Source organism: Neomonachus schauinslandi, chromosome 6 (assembly GCF_002201575.2).
Source record: "Neomonachus schauinslandi chromosome 6, ASM220157v2, whole genome shotgun sequence".
In the NCBI taxonomy this organism is placed as follows: Eukaryota; Metazoa; Chordata; class Mammalia; order Carnivora; family Phocidae; genus Neomonachus; species Neomonachus schauinslandi.
Genome location: NC_058408.1, coordinates 128,313,270 through 128,336,036, shown reverse-complemented (window position 1 = coordinate 128,336,036; position 22,767 = coordinate 128,313,270). Strand labels below are relative to the sequence as shown.

Here is a 22,767-nt window from a genome sequence, read left to right as displayed (position 1 = left end):
CACTGTGGCAGAGCAGACCCTTCCTCAGGGAGCCGGGATTTTACTTTTTGGCTCAGGAAACTAAGCCCCTCCTTGCATAGTTTACATCAGGAAACACAGAGTATTTATGGGTGTTCTCAGAGATCACTCAGCTGGTTCAGACCTGGAGGGTTGTGGGACAGAAAGCACCAAGACGGGGGAGGCAGCCTGTCTGCAGAAAGCGAGACTGGGGCACAGCAGAAGCACTCATAAGCATGGTGGATTAGAAGAAAAACAAGCATGTATTAAGTGGCATCTGGGCTCAGTGTCTGAGCTCCCAGATCACCAACCCCATACTCAGCACGTAAAGCCCCTCTACAAAGGCCTTGGCCAGCAGCTGCCCAGACCTTACTGGGACAACTTCAGAGATGGCAAGTTTACTGCCTCCCAAGGCCTATCCATGTTAGAAAATGCTTCTACGGGGCGCCTGGGTGGCTCAGTCGGTTAGGCATCCGGCTCTTGATTTCGGCTCGGGTCAGGAACTCAGGGTCATGGGATCCAGCCCTGAGACAGGCTCCATGCTCAGTGGGGAGTCTGCTTGATATTCTCTCTCCTTCTCCCTCTACTCCTACCCCTGTGTGCACTCTTTCTCTCTCTCTAATAAGTGAATAAATCTTAAAAGAAAAAAAGAAAGAAAATGCTCCCACATCCAAAAGAATAGTTAAGAGCAAAGTTCTCTCCTCTGGTTAACAAAGAAAAAGTCCAATCCCTCTTCCACATGGCTAGACCTCAACGTTTTTAAAACACCTGTTGTAGGTCATAGTTCACCACTCCCCACACCTCATCCCAAAGTCTTTTCTTCTCCAGACTAAAATGTTTCCAGTCTCCTTACTTTTAAAGCCATTCCTCACAGACCACAGTGTAAGAAAGCTTTTGCCTGTCTGAAAGTCATTGTTCTGGGGATACACTCTGATTGTCAATGTCCCTTGTAGAATGTGGCATCCAAGGCACTGTTGGGTTGGAGATGGAACATGAAGCAGGCACTTACCTGAGTACACGTGTAAAGACTAGACCCCCCCCAGCTGTCTATGTGTCTGCCCACATACTTCCAAAGTTCCCTACCAATCAGACTTAGGAAGGGGGTTGAAAATAACCAATTTGGGGTGATCTGGTTATAGGAAGAGGCAGCTGCAAATTATGAGTGATCCCATTTTGGTGCTTGGGCCAGACTCCTTCCCAGGACATTTCTTCTTGCCTGGAGGGATGGAATAGGGAGTGAACGTGAGGGTGAACTTGGAAGTTTAGCTGGGTTTTCCAAGAGCCATGGAGTTTGCTAGGCCTAAAGGCCCCCAGCCTCAAAGAACTTCCTTAACATTGCAGTAAAACCAACCTTGACGTTACCAAAAACTGGAAGATTCTTGTTACTCATTCTGTGGACTTCAAAGGCTACACAGTGCTTCCTTGGTGGCTGGGCTGCCTAGTGGCCATGACTACAGGTTACAGCACGTGGCAACTGTGTGGCCAGGAGTCACTCAGCCTCATGGAATCACCTTCATGGAGGAGAGCTGGGGACTTTTTGACCACCTTCACTCACTTAATCTGTTCTCTGTACCTATTAGGTTTTTATTCTTTTTGGGGGGTGGGGAGGTTTGTTTGGTTCCACATATAAGTGAGATCATATGGTATTTGTTTTTCTCTGCCTGACTTATTTCACTTAGCATAATGCCCTCAAGGTTCATCCATGTTGTCATAAATGGCAAGATTTCCTTCGTTTTTATGGCTAAATATTATTCCATTGTATGAAAAATGGCATTTTCTTTATTCATTCATCCATTGATGGACACTTAAGTTGCTTCCTTGTCTTGGCTATTGTAAATAATGCTGCAATTGAGTTGTATCCTTTTATAAGAAACCGGTAATCTAGTAATAAACTGTTTTCTGAGTTCTGTGAGCTGTTCTAGCAAATTATTATTATTTTTTTAAGATTTTATTTATTTATTTGAGAGAGAGAGAGAGTGAGCACAAGACGGGGGAGTGGGAGAGGGAGAAGCAGACTCCCCGCCGAGCAGGGAGCCCGATGCGGGACTCGATCCCGGGACTCCAGGATCATGACCTGAGCCGAAGGCAGTTGCCCAACCAACTGAGCCACCCAGGCGCCCCTGTTCTAGCAAATTATTGAATGAACCCAAGGAGAGAGTCATGGGAACTCTGATTTATAGGCATTTGGTTAGAAGTATAGGTGACAACCTGGGGCTTATGACTGGCATCTGCAGGAGGAGCAGTCTTGTGAGACTGAGCCCTTATTTGTGGGATCAGACAGTAACTCCAAGGAAGTAGTATCGGAAGTGAACTGAAGTGTAGAACACCCAGATGGTGTCCAATAGAACTGGAGATTAGAGTGGTGTGGACAAACCACACATCCGGTCACATAAGTGAGTACGGCAGTGGAGAAAAACAGTGCGTTCTCCTTTACTACAATACAATGGAACACTGTACAACCATTACAAACACTGCCACTGATCTCTATTCACTTAGCTAGAAAGACTTCTATGATGTGACATTGGGTGAGGAAAGCACGCTAATACATACAGTATTAAGTTAGTAAAACTGTCTATGTGTAGAAACACGTCTAGAAGGATGGTAACCAAAGGTTAATAGTAGCTATCTTAGGGGCTGGGATTTAGATGATGTTTATTTTTCATTTTCAATTATATGCCTGTTTAAATTACAAAGTAATACAGGCTTATTATACAAAATTCAAACAGACAAGTGTATAAAGTAAAAAATGAAACTCTTTTCCCATCAGTCCCCCTTCTCAGATATAACCACTGTTAATGTTTGGCATGCATTCTTCAAGATTTTATTTCAAGCATATATAATCAAACTCATCCTTTTTTCTTACTTTTTAAAAATAAAAATACACTCTACCCACTGTCCTGTGACTAGCTTTTTTCATGTTTTCAACATTGCTTGGATTTTTCTTTAACATCATTTTTTAAACTGGAAAAACAATAGTTATTTTTGTTTGGGGGAATAAAAGTGCATCAGCCAGGATGGAACACAATGTATGTGTGATCTGAGTGGCCCAGTGAAGAGAGGCACAGGACAAAGGCTTCCTGTGTTCAGGTTACCATGCTAGCCAATATGGGTGGGGACCCTGACATGCCCAGTCAGCCCAGGAAACTGGTAACTGTCCTGTTCTCTCTGAATCTTTGAACCCAGAGAGAGACTGTTAGAGCTAGGGCTGGGACTCAGGAAGGCGTAGACACTGGGTTGCAACCTGTCCCAGAGAGGCCTCCCCTGAGCCAGTGCCCCTAGATGCAGTTTCCATGGACCCAAGCAGGACAAGGCAGAGGAAGGCTACCCGCTGCGATTTCAGAGGCCCCCTGCTGCATGCCAACAAACCACCACCTATTGCATGGGCTTGCTATGATCCTTCTTGAAAAGCACTCAAGTTCCTTTCTCTTTTCCTCCCCTGGTTCTAATTTCAATTGTCATATTCCTGGAGAAGAGGCTCTGTGAGGGGTCAGAAATGCTGCTGGAACTTCATCAGAACTCTGCGGGGAGGGGCAGGCCAGTCTCCTGGCCCCTGAGTCCTGGAGAGATATCAAACAAGCCTGTCTGCCCTGCAAGGCAAGAAGATAGGCCTGGCTGTGGAGACCCAGCACCAGGGGAACCAGAGCAGAGCTGTGTCTGGCTTAGGGAAGCCATTTATTTCCCACTGAGAGCACTATGAAGAAACTGAGCTGGAAAGCAGAACCCCTTGCATTGGCAGATCACTGCATGGTATTCAAAGCTGCTCCGGTAACCACACCAGAGAGCATACCCTGAGGTGGTGACTTGTCCTGTGGTATTGGCCTGGGGCTGCTTCTCAGGGCTCACTGTCCTGTCCTCTGGGCAGTTCTCTGAAAAATTCACTCGTGGTTATCCTTTTGGTTGTTCTTTTCTGATAATAACACCCATGCTCTGTGCAGAAAATTCTAAAATGGCAGGAACGTCCCGAAAGGAAAATGTCAATGATTTGTAACTGTATCATCCTAAAATGGCCTCTGTGATCCATTTTCACATACCTCTGCCAGTCATCTACATGGACATGTATATATTAGTAACAGGACTAGGACCCAACTCTATACAGTGTTGTAATATGCTTCTTTTTTTCCTTTTAAGCCTGTTTCCTTTTTTTCTTGCAATATGCTTTTTTTTTTTTAAGATTCCATTCATTTATTTGACAGAGAGAGACACAGCGAGAGAGGGAACACAAGCACGGGGAGTGGGAGAGGGAGAAGCAGGCTTCCCGCTGAGCAGGGAGCCCGATGCGGGGCTCAAACCCAGGACCCTGGGATCATGACCTGAGCTGAAGGCAGATGCTTAACGACTGAGCCACCCAGGCGCCCCTTGCACTATGCTTCTTAAACGACAACATAAATAATATTAATTGCTTTCATGTATTATGTCAGCTACTGTACTAGGAGCATTAAATATATTAGGAAGTAGATATCACTATTACCTCATTTCATAGATGAAATAACCAAGTCTTAGAGATATGCAACCTGTCTCCTGAGCTCTTGCTCCCTTCCACGCTATTCTCCAGCCTCCTTCATTGAACATTCCATCATGAGCCATTAGGGTACCAAAGGGCTTTACCTCCTGCAGAGGTGCTGAGTCTATGCCTAACTCTCCAGCTTGCTGAGGCTGGCACTGCCCCCTGCAGGGAGCACCCCTGAAATGCAGGTGCTAGAGACAAAGGAGTCACATTCTGCTCAGAGCCAACCAATTAACACTCCACAGGGGCCAGAGATGTGAGAACTAGTCTGAGGGTGAATTATCCTAGCCTAATGCCTGTATCGAATAACCCTTTTCTTTCTTTTTTTTTGTTTTTTTAGAGATTTTTTTTAAGTTTTTTGTTTTTTGTTTTTTTTTGACAGAGAGATAGCACAAGTAAGCAGAGCAGTAGGCAAAGGGAGAGAGAGAAGCAGGCTCTCCACTGAGCAGGGAGCCCGCCGTGGGGCTCGATCCCTAGAGATTTTTATTTTTAAGTAATCTCTACACCCAATGTGAACCCCAAGATCAGGAGTCACATGCTCTACTGACTGAGCCAGAGAGGCGCCCCTCCAATAACCCTTTTCTACTAAGAACCTCAAAGCATTTCATGTGGTTCTCCAAGTAAGATACAGACCCATGTCAGCTAAAGGAATTTGCCTCAAATCACGCAGCAACTCAGCAGGAGATGCATTCACCCCTCCTCAACAAACCTCTAGGTACTGTGATCCTTCAATCATGGGTGGGGGCATAGGCCCCAGCTAAGGCATTTCACAGGGCATCTGGATATATCGCTGAGATTTAAAGATGGCCACCTCTCCACGTAGGTAGTTACTCAGAAGTGGAAAATACTAAGTCAGAGGTTTTTCAGTAGAAGGCCAGATATCAAATATTTTATGCTGTGAAGGCCACATAGTATCTGTTATGAACTACTCAATTCTGCTGTTGTAGTACAAAAAATGCCATAGATAGTATGTAGTGGGCATGGCTGTGTTCCAATGAAATTTTATTTACAAAAACAGGTGGCCATCAGGATTTGGCCTGCAGGCTATACTTTGCCAACCTCTGAGTCTTCCCTAGAAACACCTAAGTTTAATACTGGATAGACTATAATTTACATGCAAACCACTTAAATTTTAGGGCATAAGCTCATTTCTGAGGGGCTGGCCTGTTTTTGTTTGTTTTTTTCCAGTGGAGTATCTTGCAACTATTAATCTAAAATATTGGGAAATTGCAGAAAAATCAAGGATTGTTTCGCCTTTTAGTTGGTCAGTATTACTAACAGATGAAAGGGAAAATATTTTACAGACCATAGCAACCAAAAAAGAGGATAAATCAGGCTGAGGGAAAGAAAACGTCAAGGAAATTAAAATGAGTATGAGGAAGAAAAATGATATTAATATAACCAGGCAGTTCCATTTGGCTTCAGTTAGCTGACTGGGGCAATGGGCAGCTTATCCAAACCAGGAAACGAGAGACCTCGACCGCTCTCATTGGCAATGATGGAGCGTCTCCTTTCAGAAAACTTTACTCGAGGCAAAGATATTAAGATCACATCCACTTGGGACCTCCAGAAAGAAAGCCAGGTAAGCTGCTGCTGAGGAGCTGAACTGCAGCCTAGCAATATCTCACACCTGGGGACATGCTCTAAGCTCCTCACTCAATCTTCCTGACGTCCTTCACTCACCTGCAGAGCAGGGGCGAGGAAGCAAAGCCTGATCTGCCTCCTGGATCTGGAAAGAGAGCCCTGTGGTATGCTGTTGGGCATAGGTATGCAGAGGCTGCTAACACCCCCAACAGAGATGAGGGGCCCCTCCCTAGGCTGGAGAGCCTTAGAAGAGGCAGGCTGGGAGCAGGATTATACTAAGCTAAGGTCCCAAGGGTTAGCATGGCAGGATTAAGAAGAATCTGGGACTCCAAGTGCTGCAGGGGCCCTAGCACCTTCCTGGGAAAGAGCCACTCTCAAAATCAGGCAGAAAGTCTCCAACACCTCGAATCCAGTCACGTCTTAATTTAAAGAAAGGGGGGTGGGTTTCATTCCCCAGAACGGTCATTTCACCTTCCTCCTTCAAATGCTTTCCACTGCCCTTTGAATCAAAGTCACTCATCATCACGACTTTGAGTGCATGCAAGTACAAGGCCCAGCACTTCCCCATGCCTGGTCAGCCTCCTGGCTCCTCCAGGCACAGGAGCCTTCTTCCAGATCCTCAAATTCCTCCAGCTCTTCCTCTCCTCGGGGCCTACATATGATGTTCTCTCTGCAAAAAATGCTTCTCCTCACTTTTTTGCCTTCAGTCTCATCCTTGCCTGACTCTACAATCTAAAATGAGTCTACCACCTTATTCTTTGGAGCACCTTGATCTTTCCCTTTCAGCGACCTTATGGAATCAAATACTTCTGTGCCTGTGTTTTCAGGGTCTCTCTCCAATGCCTAAAGGCAGGGACCCTATCTGTTCCACATGGCTTCCTCAGCATCTGGCACAGTCCTACAGTCCTTGGCATGTAGCAGACCCTTAAATTAAAAAAAAAAAATACAACTAATGAAAAATAGCTCCTTTCCTCCTAGTCTTCTCATTTAAAATGGATCCTTGGAGGCTCAAGAGGCTATAGCATGCAAACCAGTGCTGGTTAGGGTGTCCCTGGAGGCTTGCTCCTGCCACTCACCAGTTGCAGGAAATTCTGCAGGGCCCACCACCTCTCTGAGTCCATTTCCCCATCTGGAAAGTGGCAATGCTAGTATCTTCCTCATCAGGCCACCTACCGTGGAGGTTTAATAAGAAAATGAAAGTGCCCAGGATAGCTTGGAGCTTAACAGCTACTGTTCTATTCACTTACTTTTAATTATTAAAAAAACCAAATGAAATAAAAAACTAATGATGTAATGTATGGTGACTAACATAACATAATACAATACAATTAATTAAAAAAAAAACAAGTGAAAAGGCGCCTGGGTGGCTCAGTCGTTAAGCGTCGGCCTTCGGCTCAGGTCATGATCCCAGGACCCTGGGATCGAGCTCCACATCGGGCTCCCTGCTCCGCAGGAAGCCTGATTCTCCCTCTCCCACTCCCCCCTGCTTGTGTTCCCTCTCTCGCTGTGTCTCTCTCTGTCAAATAAATAAATAAAATCTTAAAAAAAAAAAGTGAAAAAAAAAGGGCCTCAATAGGAAAAGACTGAGTTGCAAGTATAATTTTAACTTTAGAAAAGGTAGAAGGAGGCAAAACTCAAGAAAATGCCACAATTCATTGACATTCCTTATATAGGAGCACCTGGGTGGCTCAGTCAGTTGAGTGCCTGACTCTTGATTTTGGCTGAGGTCCTAATCTCAGGGTTGTGAGATCGAGTCCTGCATCGGGCTCTGCGGCTGGGCATGGAGCCTGCTTAAGATTCTCTCCATCTCCCCCTGCCCCTCCTCCCCAAAAGAAAAGAAAAGAAAAGAAGAGAAGAGAAAAGAAAGAAAGAAAGAAAGAAAGAAGACATTCCTTATATAAAATTTGACCTGCTGTCGCTATCTGGAAAAGTCTCTCTGACTTCAGTCAGCAGGCTGTGTCCCTCACTACTTCCAACTTCAGAGCCAGGAAGCATGATGGATGGGTTCCTGCGCTAACTATAAACTTCATGAGACACTGTATAAGGGCCTGGTTTCTTCCTAACCCCAAATGTATGCCATTTAATATGTATTAAAGATCTCTCTCAGGCCAGAAACCTAAGAAAGGGGACCAATTCTCAAGGACTCAGGAGAGTACTTCGTCATTACAAAAATTTTATATAACAATCATTCTGTTGTTTGTTGAAAACAATGATAATATCTCCTGGCCGATCACCCAACAGTATTACTCTAATAATATAATCATTTGTCTCAACAGCTATTGACTTGTAAAATGTTCATTTCACCTAACCTAGCAATCATACTTCTAGGAATTCATCCCACAGAAATTCCTAGGCAGGAGTACAAAGACACACATACTCAAGGATGCTCACTGCAGATTTGTGGTAGGGAAAAACTGGAAATCATCCAAAGGCCCAACAATGGGAGGCTAGTTAAATAAAGTACAGTGTATCTAGATAATAAAAAAGCGCAGTTAGGAAGAACATACTAACATGGGAAGATGTCCAAAAGATATTAAGTTTAAAAAGCAAGTTGAACAACATTATGAAAAGCACGGCCCATTTTTATAAAGTAATGATTATTCTATACAGATCTATGCATTGAAAAGAAAATCTGGAAATAGGAACACCAAAGTCTTCTCAGTGGGGGGACGCCTTATGAAGGATTTTCACTTTCTGGGTCATAAATTTCTGTGTTTCAGTTTTTATGCAAGTATTTCTTTTATAAATGGGAAAAGGAAAGAAAATGTAAAAAAATAAAATCTCTGTTGGCCTTAGTCTGTCAATGCCACAGCGTTCAACCAGCTGCAAGCTTTGATGGCTCAGGACACTCCACAGGGCTGCCCTGTCTCCCTACTTGGGCCCGAATCACAAATTGAGCAGACTCAGCACATGTCATGAGGTTGCCATTAAACAGCAGCAAGCCAAGGCACTTGAATTTCCACAGTGTCAGTAACGAGGTTGGGGGGCCATGTTTCTCCTAAAACTCAAGTGAAATTGCCTTGGAATTTGTGGTTAAGGCCTACCAATGGCAAAACGGGGCACAGACAGCCTCTCCAGCAGAATTCTAAAGCACAGCTCAGAAATCAAGCCCTGCTGAGTTGGGGAATGGTTTCTTTTTAATGAAACCCAGAGAGTGGGGGGCAGGGGAGCAGTCACTGGCAATCTGAGAAGAAGGAATAAGCTGATCATAAAATTAAAAGGGAATGGGAAATAAGAGGAACTGGCTGCAAAGTGGGAAGGAAAGAAGTTGAAGTGTCTGCTGGTAGTTACTGAGTATGTACTGCAGGACTTACCAAATGATTCATGCCAGAAGCTGGATTTGATTCTAAATCTCCTGTAGCAAATGAAATGAAAGCTCCCCTGTCCTCTTTCCACTTGATGCTTTGGTACTGGCCCCGTGTCCAATCAATATGCAAGGGTCCTCTGATCCCAGGCAGGGCTAGGGCTTCTTGGGTGGAAGCGCAGATACTATTTTGCCCAGCTGGGGCCATCCCCCTCCTTACTAACACAACCCCAACTTCCTTCCTCTGCCTTTCCTTGGCTGTGCCCCTCAGGGAACCAGGGCCCGTCCCAGCTGATCAGTAAACCAATACGATTGTCTCACCTTCCTGACATAACTCTAGCCAATGAGATGCAAGGGGAGATCAATGAGGCGGTTCTGTGAAGGTGTTGATTGGTCTTTAAAAGAGACACAGGACAGAAGTATCTCTTTTACTGCCTGTAGACTGTCAAGTGTGAATCCAGGATGGATTCATAATTCATAATTCATAATTCATAAATTCACATTCATAATCCACACTGGTGGATTATGGCAGCCATCTGTGGACCATGAGGCAACCAGTTCTAAAAGGCAAGCCAAAGCGCTGAGGAAGGCAGAGCAGGAAGTTAGAAAGAACTCAGGTCCTAAACAACTTCACTGAACAGATGACAACCAACCCTGGATCTGCCCCACCTCCGGATGACTTGCTATGTAAGACAAGTGCCATTATTGTTAGGCCATTTCAGTCAGGATGTTCTATTATTTGTAGTCAAAACCACCCAGCAGATACCAACAGGCAGAACAAGAGGTGCCTGCTCCATCTGTGTACTCCAACCGATTTGACTTCTGAGCATAACTGCGCACCAGGATTACTAGGTGACAGATGCCCCATGGCCTCATGAGAGCAACTGATTTTGCCTGCCCAGAACTATACCAAATCTTTTTCTGCCAGGAGTTACCCTTTGCTTTAGAGGACTTCTTTCCCACTCCATGTGGTTGGAAGTGAGGAGAGGGGAGAAACTTAAACATAAATTCTGGTATTCCATCTCAACCACCACCACCAACCAGGGTGGTCACATGACCCAGGCAGAACTCATCTGAGTCCCTCCCCAAGACTGATGTAGGAATGTGGGAAGAAAAAAGCCTCCTGCCTGCTGGGACTACAAACTGAGAGAGCCAGAAACTGACTGGTGGTGTTCATCTTTCCCGGCATGTAGGGAGAGTCAGTCTGTAGTACAAGACCAACACATGAATCAGGGCCCTGAGGATGCTGTTTGAACATACAGATCGAGCCATACCTGAAACCCTGGACAACCCATTTATCTGAGCCATAAAGCCATTAAGGTAGTTTGATTTGGGTCATTTTCTTTTAACTAGAAGCGACCTGACTGAAATAAACATGAACCTGCCCCACCCCCATATCCTGAATCCTTCACCTCCTCTGGATAGTCTCCTTTCCCAGGCCTCTCTCATTTCTACTTCCTTTTCTCTACAGCTCAACTTCCCACCTCTGAGCAAATGAACCAACTGTCCTCCGGCTAAGTTACAGGACCTTCTGAGTCATTCTTCAGAGCAGGCTTCGGAGGCAGCCTCACATGGCCCCACAACTGGGTGTGTGCACTGCCACCCACCAGCATACCGCCCAGAGCCTTGTCCCTCTTTCCCTTGCCCACCACTGTCCTGATGCTTTTTCCAAGGCTGTGGATGCTACTTAGACCTGGAAAAGCAGGTTTCAGCATTCCACTTACTTGATGGCACTGCTCAGCATGTTCACACAGGCAAATGGGCGGGTGCTCCACATAAAGTCACCGAGTTTACTGTAGCCGCACAGGTGAGGTAAGACCATCAGACAGGATTATACTGCCAGTTACACACGCAGCTGTATCTGTGTGCAGATCACATGTAAAACATGTGTTCTGGAGGACAGCATACGTGTAACCCTTGCACAGCATGGCCACTCAGACCACAGCAAGGCCTACACATCACAAGGGAGGTTCTCTGCAGCATCAGAAGAGTGTGCCACGCCCTGAGAAATCCTGAAAGGCTTTAACTTACTCTTACAAAACAGTTACAGTAGGGGCAATTATTCACTCTTTAAAAAGATTTTTCACCTAATAAAAGGAATTACTACAAGGCCCCACTAAAATGCATGGGCTCTATTGCATCTCGAATATGAGTTGATTTGTGTAAGATTTTACAGGGACTGTCAACCACACAAATCAAGGAGCCATAGTTGAACTGAATTTGTTTTTTGGTTGCATAACGTGATGAACACAAGGTGATTTTATTTGTATCATTATTATTGATTTTCTGTGTGGAGGAAGATAATGGCACCAAATATCATCATATCAGCTGAGGCAAACATCTGGTTCAGGGACTAGCAAGGCATTTCCTTCCTAACAGGGCTTTCCTGTTAAATGGCATCTTTATTGTCATTACAAAAAACGACCAAGGTACCCACCTTCTCCATCCATATGAAGTTTTTAAAGACTAAGTAATCATAATAATTGCAGATAATACTTACATAGTTCTTACTATATATCAGGCATTGTTTGAAGTGCTTTAGAAGTATTAGCTCATTTCATCTCCTCAAAAACTTCATATGTGGGCGCCTGGGTGGCTCAGTTGGTTAAGCGACTGCCTTCGGCTCAGGTCATGATTCCGGAGTCCTGGGATCGAGTCCCACATTGGGCTCCCTGCTCAGCGGGGAGCCTGCTTCTCCCTCTGACCCTATCCCCTCTCATGCTGTTTCTCTCTCTCTCTCAAATAAATAAATAAATAAATAAATAAATAAATAAATAAAAACTTCATATGTAGTTACTATTATTATCTCTCCTTTCTAGATGAGTAAATGGGTTACACTGCCCAAAGTCAGGAGGCAGAGCTAAGAATGAAGGCAGTCTGGGTCCAGGGGCCATGCTCTTCACCGTCATACTAGGCTGCCCCCCCCGGACCTGGCAGTCATGCACAGGATGGCGAACAGAAGGGAGAAGAGCAGAAAAAGAAAGAAAGAAAGAAAAGGAAAGAACAAGGGATGGTGATTACAAGTGGGCACAAGGGAGGTTTCTGGAGAACTAGCCTGTTCCTTGATTTGGGTGCTAGTTATATGGGTGTGCTCAGTCTATGAAAAGTCATCAAGCTGTACTTTTTATATACATATTTTCATGAAGAAAAAGTTAAAGGACCAGGGGTGCCTGGGTGGCTTAGTCAGTTAAGCATCTGCCTTCAGCTCAGGTCATGATCCCGGAGTCCTGGGATCAAGCTTGGCATTGGGCTTCCTGCTCAGTGGGGAGTCTCCTTCTCTCTCCCCCTGCTCTTGCCCTCTCATTCACTTGTGCTCTCTCTCTCAAATAAATAAATAAATAAGGTGGTTTTTTTTTTAAGATTTTATTTATTTATTTGACAGAGAGAGACACAGTGAGAGAGGGAACACAAGCAGGGGGAGTGGGAGAGGGAGAAGCAGGCTTCCCGCCGAGCAGGGAGTCCGATGTGTGGGACTTGATCCCAGGACCCTGGGATCATGACCTGAGCCGAAGGCAGACGCTCAACCGACTGGGCCACTCAGGCGCCCAATAATAAAGTCTTTTTTAAAAAGTTAAAGGACGGAAGGATGGATTTAAGAGGATTTTGGTAATATTATGAATGGCTTCTGCCCCCTTTATTTTCCAAATGTTCCTGAGTGACTAAGCGAGACATGATGGAGCTCACAGGCCACGTGAACCAGTGGAGTCATCCATATGGAGGATTCTCCAAACCCACTGTCCAGCCTGAGACAACATAGCATCATAGTTAGGAGAATGGCATAAAGAACTAACTTGCCTGGTTCAAATCTTGCTTTGCACATCCTAGATGTGTGATCTTGGACATGTTATACTTCACCTTTCCATACTGTCTTGCTCTCTGCAACTGTAAAGCCGGTATAACATGGTGTCTAACTCATAGGGCTTTACTGCATATTAAATGAGCACTTGTGACTGTGGCTGGCGCATGGAACACACTACTAAATGTGAGCCCTTTTCTTCACTATTTAGGCCCATAGCCATGGCCTCCTCCCTTGTATCAGTTACCACATACTTTTTAAAATCATTTTCCCAGGGCACCTGGGTGGCTCAGTCGGTTAAGCGTCTGCCTTCGGCTCAGGTCATGATCCCAGGGTCCTGGGATCGAGTCCCATGTCGGGCTCCCTGCTCAGTGGGGAGCCTGCTTCTCCCTTTCCCTCTGCCTGCCGCTCTGCCTACTTGTGCTATCTCTCTGTCAGATAAATAAATGAAATCTTTAAAATAAATAAATAAATAAAACCATTTCCCCATTATTTATTTATTAATAATTTATTGTTCCTGTTCCAAAAAGCATTATAAATATAATATATACAATACATTAATAAAATATAATAAATTAATAATTTATTGTGCCCTGTTCCAAAAAGCATTTCAGGTAGATTTATTTTAGCTATTATTTAAATAGTATGATCCTATTACAGAAAATCTGGAAAACAGAAAACCAAGTAGTATACTTTCAGGAGGGTAGCCATCCTGCCGAGGGCGCGCATTGTCTGACGTGATCTGAAGGCACAATCAACGGGGCCATTGATGCAGAAGGGACTGTGGAGGTAGCCAGCCAGGCTACACTCAAGAAATAGCCACAACTTTTTATTTTAAAAAATTTCAGTCGCATAGAAAAGTTAGAAGGTCGGTACAAAAATACCCATTTGCCCTTCACCTAGATTCACCAGAATTGTTAACATTTTGCCACATTTGCTTTCTCTTCTCTCTTCTCTCCACACATACTTTATTTTTTTGCCTAATCATTTGAAAGTTAAGTTGTAGAAATCATGTCATTTTAGTCATAAACACTTCAGCTTTTATCTCCTAACATTATATCATATTGCACCCAAGGAATTTCAGTTGTACAGTCCTATTATCTAATATACAATCTATATTTTTTCCAATTGCCCTAAAAATGACCTTTTTTTTTTTTCCAATTCAGAATCCAATCAAGGATCACAAGTGCATTTAAAGTGTCATGTGTTCTGTAATCTAGTAGAGCCCCCGCCCCTTGCCCTTGCAGATCTTTCACAGCTTTGACATTTTTGAAGAGTCCAGACAGTTTTCTTATAAAATGTCCTACCATCTAGATTTGTCTGATTGTTTGCTCATGTTTCAATGCAGGTGAAATATTTTTGGAAAAGTGCTACCCAGTTGATGTTCTATACTGCATACTCCCACACATAAGATACATAGTAATAAGTTGTCCCATTACTGGTGTTGCTATGTTTGATCATTTGGTTAAGGTGATGTCCACCCAAATCCTGTCATTGTAATGGTATTTTTCTCAGTAACAAATAAGTAATCTGTGGAGGGGTTTGAGTCCCTGTGAACATCTTATCTTGTTCCCTGACAATCCTTTTATCCAATGGTTTTGGCATCTGTTGATAATCTGCCTGAATCGATCACATTTGTGGTGGAAAACGGTGACTAGTGATGTTTACTGTGTGGGTGAAATGAACTGCTGCAAGTTAAATCTTATTTTTCCACTTACTTGCACTATTACTTCAGAACTTTAATAGCAGAACTATTTCAGAAGCTCATCTGCTTGACTCCTCCTGACAGTGATTCATAACACCTGTTTTTACATTTCTCTGATCTCTGTCCACCTGAGCAAGTACATTAAGTGGAAACAAACATATAAATGCACTGGCTTAAGCAGTGGGCTAGGAGTTACCTGTCTATACAAGCAAAAGGTTGGCTAGTCTTTATAGCCCCCTTTCCTACAGCAGATCAAATTCTCCATCAAGAAAAGTTTGTTTTTCCAAAGACAGTTCTTTATCAGAGTCAGCTTCAGGCATCCCAAGAAGGGAAAGAGGGAAGACACAAAGGGTTCAGGCAAGAGACTCCTGGCACAATTTTAAAAAATTCTGCAAACCACATTAGGACAGTACCAAATCCCACGGGCCACTGCTTCAGGCAGCCTGCCTCCCCTGCCCCTATGAACAGGACTTCTTCCTGGTCAACAATCCTTTAGAACCCAAACATCATCTCCAGACCAACTGCCTTAGAATCCCGGGGAAGCTGATTAAGAAACAGATGCCTCTGTCTGACCTCTGACCAAATGAATCACAGCCATGCAGGGGGGTTGGGACAAACTCCCCAGAGGACCTCATGAGCAGCCAGGTTTGGGAACCCTTGCTTAGAAAGGACCCACTGTAGTCTCCCAAAGGGGACTACTCCATAGAACACAAAATGATAGATAGTAGTTAAGGATCACTCCCATTATGTGATAGCCACCCTGCCAACAACTGACCCCAGGGGTCCAGAATGAGGACAGATGAGTTCAACCTAGAGGATCTATTGCACCCCCAATTTATAACCCACTTGAAGCCTGGGGAAAAAAAGTCACTGTCAGATCTATGGTTCCTCAAATTTAGTCTCTACCAGAAGCATCTGGGGACAACACCCCTAAAAGATTCTGAGTCAGAGGTCTCCTGTGGGGCCCAGGAATGTGGGCTTATAACAAGCTCTCCAGGAGCTTCTGATGCAGGGGATCCACGCTCATCTATGGCAGTCAAAGAGCAAAAGAGTTGGATAAAACTGTCGTGGCCTTCATCTGAAGGCTACTTACCAAACCAAAAAAACAAAATCTGAGGCTATGTGGGAAATGTTTCTGAGTACTCAATTAGCTACACAGAAACATCCAGATGATATGAAACCTTCCACAAAAGGTTTTAAATTTTGCTCTAATATTTTCTCCCACTGGAGGACTATAGGCAGGATGAGCTAAGAGCAGGAGACCAAGGTCCCAACACAAAGTCCCCACTTCGGTTGCCATGTTAGCAGTCTCCAGAGGGGCACCAGGAGCACAGACCATCCCCTGGAGGCCACTTGAATCACATAAATCAAATTTTTCTGACTGTCAAGGTCCTGCCTGATTCCAGCTTCCCCCTCACACTGTGAGGGATCAAACTCCCAGCAATTCTTTCTCTCTCTCTCTCTGCCACACCCTCTACTGTTAACCCGAGGCTTAACCAAGATTAACACATGCGCTTGGGACCCCAGAAATAGAGATGGCTAGGCCACTGGCAGCAGGGAGCAAGGACCATACTAATTATGGGAAATAGGACAGACAGAGAGAGCTGATCAGCTCCATGCTGAGTTGGCCTTTGGCTCGCTGGGAATCTGAAGTATGGCTGGTAGTCTGCAGCAAGGGCTGAGGGTGTCAGAACAGTGGCTGCTGGAGGTCACAGTGGTATAACCTTCTCTTCCCTGGCCCAGGTAGATTCCCACCCAGGAAACATCAGGCAGAACAAGTCACCTTCATGGTACAAATGGGGTACAGTACTCCCAGGAAAGGTCACTTCACAGATATCAAAATATGCCTATGAGTTCCCAAAGCCAACCAGGCTCATGGCATAAGGACCCCTGCGCCAGCCAGCTCTTGGCGTTCTTACCTGACTGGAACACGTATCTGGCCAAGCCCTGCATTAGCTCTGCTGGCCATGTTGGGGGGGCAGACTCCCCTGTTTCTCTCTTCAGACGAAATGTCAATTCAAAGCCAAAACCACTAGGCCCGTCTGTTCCTGTAAATCTGGAAGGAATAAAAAAACAAATGTTTTTAGTTCAACTACCTTAGGAAAACACTGTTTTTAAAGTCCAATTAAAGTTCTCCCCTATTTTTGGTGGCCTCAGCATCCAAACCCCTTAATCAGAGGAATCTCTCTCAATAGCCTATAAGGAGCCACAATACTAGTCTTGCGCTCCTGCCAGCCACGATACATGGGTATGACCTTGGCCCAGCCAATCAAATTCCCCTGGTGGCACTCTAAATTATGAGTTCCACATTTTGTGGCTCTGGAACATTCCTCTGGGTGATTAAGGTTCCATTACTGAAAATCTTCCTTATTTACACTCCTTATTCCTTCAAGCTGTTAATAAGCACCTACTTAGTTTGCCACAAGTCCTGTTGTATGCTCTGTGAGGACAAGACCCTTTCTCCACTCCCACCTTCACCCTGCCCCACATGGGTACAATCCTTGGGCTGGGCTGGCTGGTCTCCAAACTCGGCATTTGTGGAAAGGTCCCAAGGCAGATTCCAAATACTGGGAGGGCCTGTATTCTTCCTGAAACCCAGCACCCCACACGTGCTCATCAATCGGCATGTGCTCTTCCTGAAACTTGGTGCCCCATGGGCACTCTTCAATCACTGGAATGCTAGGGAATCACGGATTTGTGCCCCCTTCTCAACCAGGTGGCCAAGAATGATGACAGTTACTGCCTCTATGACCGCATGCATCACGGTGATGATGAGGCGAGGGAGGAATGCCTGCCTCTGACCACTAGGAAACACTCAGGCGCTCCCAGTCCTCAGGGAAGTCCCCGAAATGGACTTCTGCCAGAGAGGAAAATGATGTGGATGAGAAAGCAAGTCCTGGGTGGGGGGGGTGACATGCCCCCTTATGGGAGGGAAGCATCCAGGGAGGATTTCCTGAGAGCACAGGAAGTTTGCCAGCATGGGAAGGGTTAAAAGTTAAAATATGTTCATGATATAATTTTCAGTAATTATATCTTGTACAAGCATGAGCCACAATGATTATACACATGTAAACTCCTCAGCATACAAATACAAACCATAAACTAAGATGACAGCCAACACCTCCTTGCTAAGCGCCCAGAACAGGGAGTCAGAGGTAAGAGTTTCGAAGGGATGATGATGCCCAACCCTGAAATTCCACATGGCATCTTTCCTTCATCATGCTCCTCATCACCCTTAGGAGGCCAGGCCAGGAGATTGGACAGAAAAAGATTCCAAAGTCTCTGAACCTCCGACACCAGTCCTAACCTTGCCTGTGTGCCTGGGTGAGCTCAGCCTTCCTGTACTTACTGCAGTGGAGAGATAACCTCTGAGAAGCTACGTTCTCCAAAGGACTGAAAAGGAATAAAGTCATCATGCTGGTGCCTAATTATATTTAAAAGAGGTGTCTATGGTTTGCATTTCCTCTGGGTATCTAGCAATGTGGGAGGCAGAATCCATTTTTGAGGGTACACAACTAGAATTTCAGAGACCAGATGAGAAGAAGTTGTTTGGCAAGACACAGTGTAAGCTATTTTCTTCCCTTACTGAACTGTCATACTGGGGGGCAATTCAATGCAGGGGGGCTGAGGGAATAGCTAAGCCAGCTGAGGCCAGAAGAGCCACCTCCCCGGGGCTGCAGGCTTGAGAGGAGTGTGAAAATCCGAGGTAATGCAACACTGACTCAGAATTAAAACTCCATCGAAGGAGATGGGTCACTAGGCCAAAGGGAAGATTTCAAGCAGCCTCCAATTAGAAGCAGCTTTGTAAAATGTATTAGACCATTATCCAGGGCTTTCATCTTGGGCCAAGAAAAATACATGATTTCTAACCACAAAAACTTGAGAAACAGACAAAAAGAACGTATTCCTCAAATTGCGCGATGGGGAGAACCGTCAGATGCAGAGAGAAATCATACGTATCCAAGCAGCACCGCCGCTCTAAGGAAGCTGTGCACGCATGCACACGTGTGTATGAGCGTGCATGCGCGCACGTGCACATGTCCACCATCTGCCTCCATGCGGGGTGCTTTCTGGGCCAGCTCTGTGGTGGGCAGGCCAGCCCTCACTGGGCTAGCTGGGAGGGACAGCCCCGGCCAGATGGTGTCCACCTGCATTTGATTACCACCCACCACGCTGGCTGGACGCAACCTCTAAACTCTGAAACATGCGTTTGGAATGGCCCAGCCTCAGGATAAACACACAACCTGGAGCCTGTCAGAAGGTCTCTTTTTCAAAGCAGACTGCCCAGGCAATAGCCAAGTGACAAGGTCATTCAGTCTTTCAAGTCCCTGGAGGGCCTGGCTTGGTCTGGACTTCCTCACGTGAGGGCTTCTCCAGCCGCAGAGGTTTTGTCTGACCAGAGGTTGAAGCCCCTCCTAGGGGGCAGCTGTCTCCCACACCCTCTGAAAAAGAAAAGCACGAGGGGAAACTGGCACGTGCTGCAGGAGGAGGGAGGTGGGTCAGAGAAAAGAATTTTTCTAACACAGAAGGCTGCTAAAACACCAGCCGGTGGTAAAGGAGGCCAGTGGAATTTCTTCCTACAGAGATTTTAAAGGAATACATTATAGATTCTCCCCAATCTGGCAGGGAGGGGGTGAGGGGTTCTTATCTTGTCTTGTTGCAAGGATGGGTGAGATTATTTCCAGCTCAAGAACTTCTGATCCTGCTCACTGAGGTACCCAGGGGAGAGGATGGCTTTGTCCCAGCAGTTTGGCAAGCCTAGGGACGGATGTGGCAGCGTCCAGAGTAGTATCAAACCTGCGCACAGAAAGAACCCGTGCCTTTCATCTCAGACGTAGTTGCCCAACCACTGGAACCTGCCCAAAAGCCTGCCCCAAGCACCTGCACTAAGAAGGTATCAATCAGCATCCAAGAGGCCAAAATGACCACTAACACCAGGCAGAGATGAATGGGAACCCAGGAGAGACTTTCTGGTGGAAACACAACAGTTCAGGTGGGCAGAAAAGATGATCTAAAAGTTGGCATCTCGTGCTCAACACCATTAGTTAATAGGGAAGCTCAAATCAAAACCACAGTGAGGTACCACTTCATCCCCCTTACGATGGCTAAAATAAAAGACAATAACAAGTGTTGACGAGTATGTGGAGAAATTGCAACTCTCACACACTGCAGGTGGGAATGTCAAATGGCAGAGCTGCTTTGTAAAACAGTCTGGCAGCTCCTCAAAGAGTTAAACATAGAGTTACCGCATGACCCAACAGTTCCACTCCTAGGTATACACCCAAAAGAACTGAAAATATATGTTTACACAAAAAACTGGGGTGCCTGGGTGGCTCAGTCAGTTAAGCGTCTGACTTCAGCTCAGGTCATGATCTCAGGGTCCTGGAATTGGGCCCTGAGTCAGGCTCCACGCTCAGCAGGGGAGTCTGCTTGTCCTTCTGCCCCTCCCCCCTGCTCATGCTCTCTCTCTCAAATAAATAAAATCTAAAAAACAAAACAAAACAAAAAAAACCTTTTACATTAATATTCATAGTAGCATTATTCATAATAGCCAAAAAGTGGAAGCAACCCAACGTCATCAATGGATGAGTGGACAAACAAAATGTAGTACATCCATACAATGGAATAAAGAAGAATGATGCACTGATACAACATGGATGAACCCTGAAAACATTGTGCTAAGTGAATAAAGCCAGATACAAAAGGCCATATAATGTATGATTCCATTTATACAACATGTCCAGAATAAACAAATCCAGAGACAAAAAGTAGATTAGTGGTTGCCAGGGGCTAGGGGGAGTCAAGGGGGAGTGACTACTAATGGGCACAGTTTCTTTTTGGGGTGATGGAAATGTTCTGGAATTAAATAGTGATGATGGTTGTAAAACCTTCTGAATATTCTGAAAAACACTGAATTGTATACTTTAAAAAGGTAAACTTAATGGTATGTGAATTATATAAAAAAAAAAAATTGGTATCTTAGGTACACCTCAGTGCTAGGGGGAGCAAGGCCAACCACACCACGTAAGCCAGGTCTTCGTCTGACTCTACCTATTAATAACTACTATGATTAACTGAATGCCTATTAAGTTTTAGGCCTTGGACTAAGTACTTATGTCACAGCATTTAATTCTCCAACAAGACTCAGCCACTGTTATCTTCATTTAACTAACATGAGAAAAAGACACTAAAGAGAGTTTAAGTAATATTCCGTATGTCACACAGCAAGCAAGAGACAGCTTGGACTTGAAGTCTGCCTGACTCCAAAGTCCATCTTCTTACTGCCATGTGACCTCAGGCAAGACATTTAACCTCTCTGTGCCCCAGTTTCCTCATCCATCAAATAAGGATAATAACAAAACAGTAACTATTTCAGAGTTGTGAGGATTAAATGTTAGAAAATGCCTGCAACACTATAAGCATTGCATCACTTACACTAAGTAAAAGAAGCTAGTCACAAAAGACCATGTATTGTATGATTCCACTGATATGACATGATAAATAATATAACTTGTTTTTTGGGGTTTTTTTAAAGATTTTATTTATTCATTTGAGAGAGAGCATGAGCAGGGGTCAGGGAGGGGCAGAAGGAGAGGGAGAAGCAGACTCCCTGCTGAGCAGGGAGCCCAACACTGGCTTGATCCCAGGACCCCAAGGATCATGACCTGAGCAGAAGGCAGATGTTTAACCGGCTGAGCCACCCAGGTGCCCCATATAACTTGTAATATATAATACAAATTATGTGTATATTATATAAAATGTCCATAGTAGGCAAATCTGTAGAGACAGAAAGCAGACTGGTGACTATGTAGGTCTGGGGGACTGAGGACAAATGTGGAGTGACTGCTAATGCTTAACTTAACATCTTTTTAGGGTGATGAAGAAATTCTAAAATTAGATTATGATGGTTACATAACTCTGTGAATGTACTAAAACCACTAAATTATACATGTTAAGTGGGTGAACTGTATGGTATGTGAATTATATCTCAATAAAGCTGTTCTTAAAAATTGAGGGGGACAAGAAAAGATTGATAGTAAAAAAATTCAAACTACAGACATATAGATATAGGTACAGACATACAAAGAGATGTTCAACCTCACTCATGATAGGAGAAACGCAACTTAAATACAAATTAAAGCAACAAGAGGGACAGCTGGGTGGCTCAGTCGATTAAGCATCTGCCTTCAGCTCAGGTCATGATCCCAGGACCCTGGGATCAAGTCCCGCATCAGGCTCCTTGCTCAGTGGGGCGCCTGCTTCTCCCTCTGCCTGCCGCTCCCCCCCACTTGTGCTCTCTTTCTCTGACAAATAAATAAATAAAATCTTTTTAAAAATCTCTTTTAAAAAAATAAAGCAACAAGAGACACGATTCTCACCTATCAGATCAGCAAAATTAAAAAAGTAGGATATCATTCTATTGGTGAGGCTGTGGAGAAAGAGGTATTTTCATACACTGCTGGTGGGGATACAAGTTAGTACAACCATTTTGGAGGGTAAGTTAGTAATACCTAACAAAATTACATCTATTTTACCTTTTGACACAGCAATCCCACTTCTAAGAATTTGTAATTGCAAAATATTGGAGACAACCTAAATGCCCATTCATAGAAGAGTGGTTCAAAGAGTATTATGCAGCTATGAGGAAGAGCTAACAAACTGATATGGATACTGTCAAGTAAAAAAAGGCAAAAAGTACTACAGTATACTACCTGTTGAGGAAGAAAGAGGGGGAGACAGTAAAATATACATACATCTGCTCATTTGTGCAAAAAGCAACACAGCAAGAATAAATCAGAAACTACTAAGATTAGCTACCTACAGGCAGTAGGTAGGAACAAGGTGGAAAGGACTGCAGGGCGGGGGGGGCAGGGCAC

The 22,767-nt window shown here is 44.6% G+C and overlaps 1 protein-coding gene across 2 annotated transcripts in view; it reads right to left on the bottom strand.

Moving 5' to 3' along the window:
- SUFU (SUFU negative regulator of hedgehog signaling) overlaps positions 1 to 22,767 on the bottom strand; it is a 112,131-nt gene that overhangs the window by 58,107 nt on the left and 31,257 nt on the right. For both annotated transcript variants that reach the window (XM_044916589.1, XM_044916590.1), the window contains exon 3: positions 16,810 to 16,946. In XM_044916589.1, coding sequence (XP_044772524.1) covers positions 16,810 to 16,946 — 137 coding nt within the window. The remainder of the gene's footprint in view (positions 1 to 16,809; positions 16,947 to 22,767) is intronic.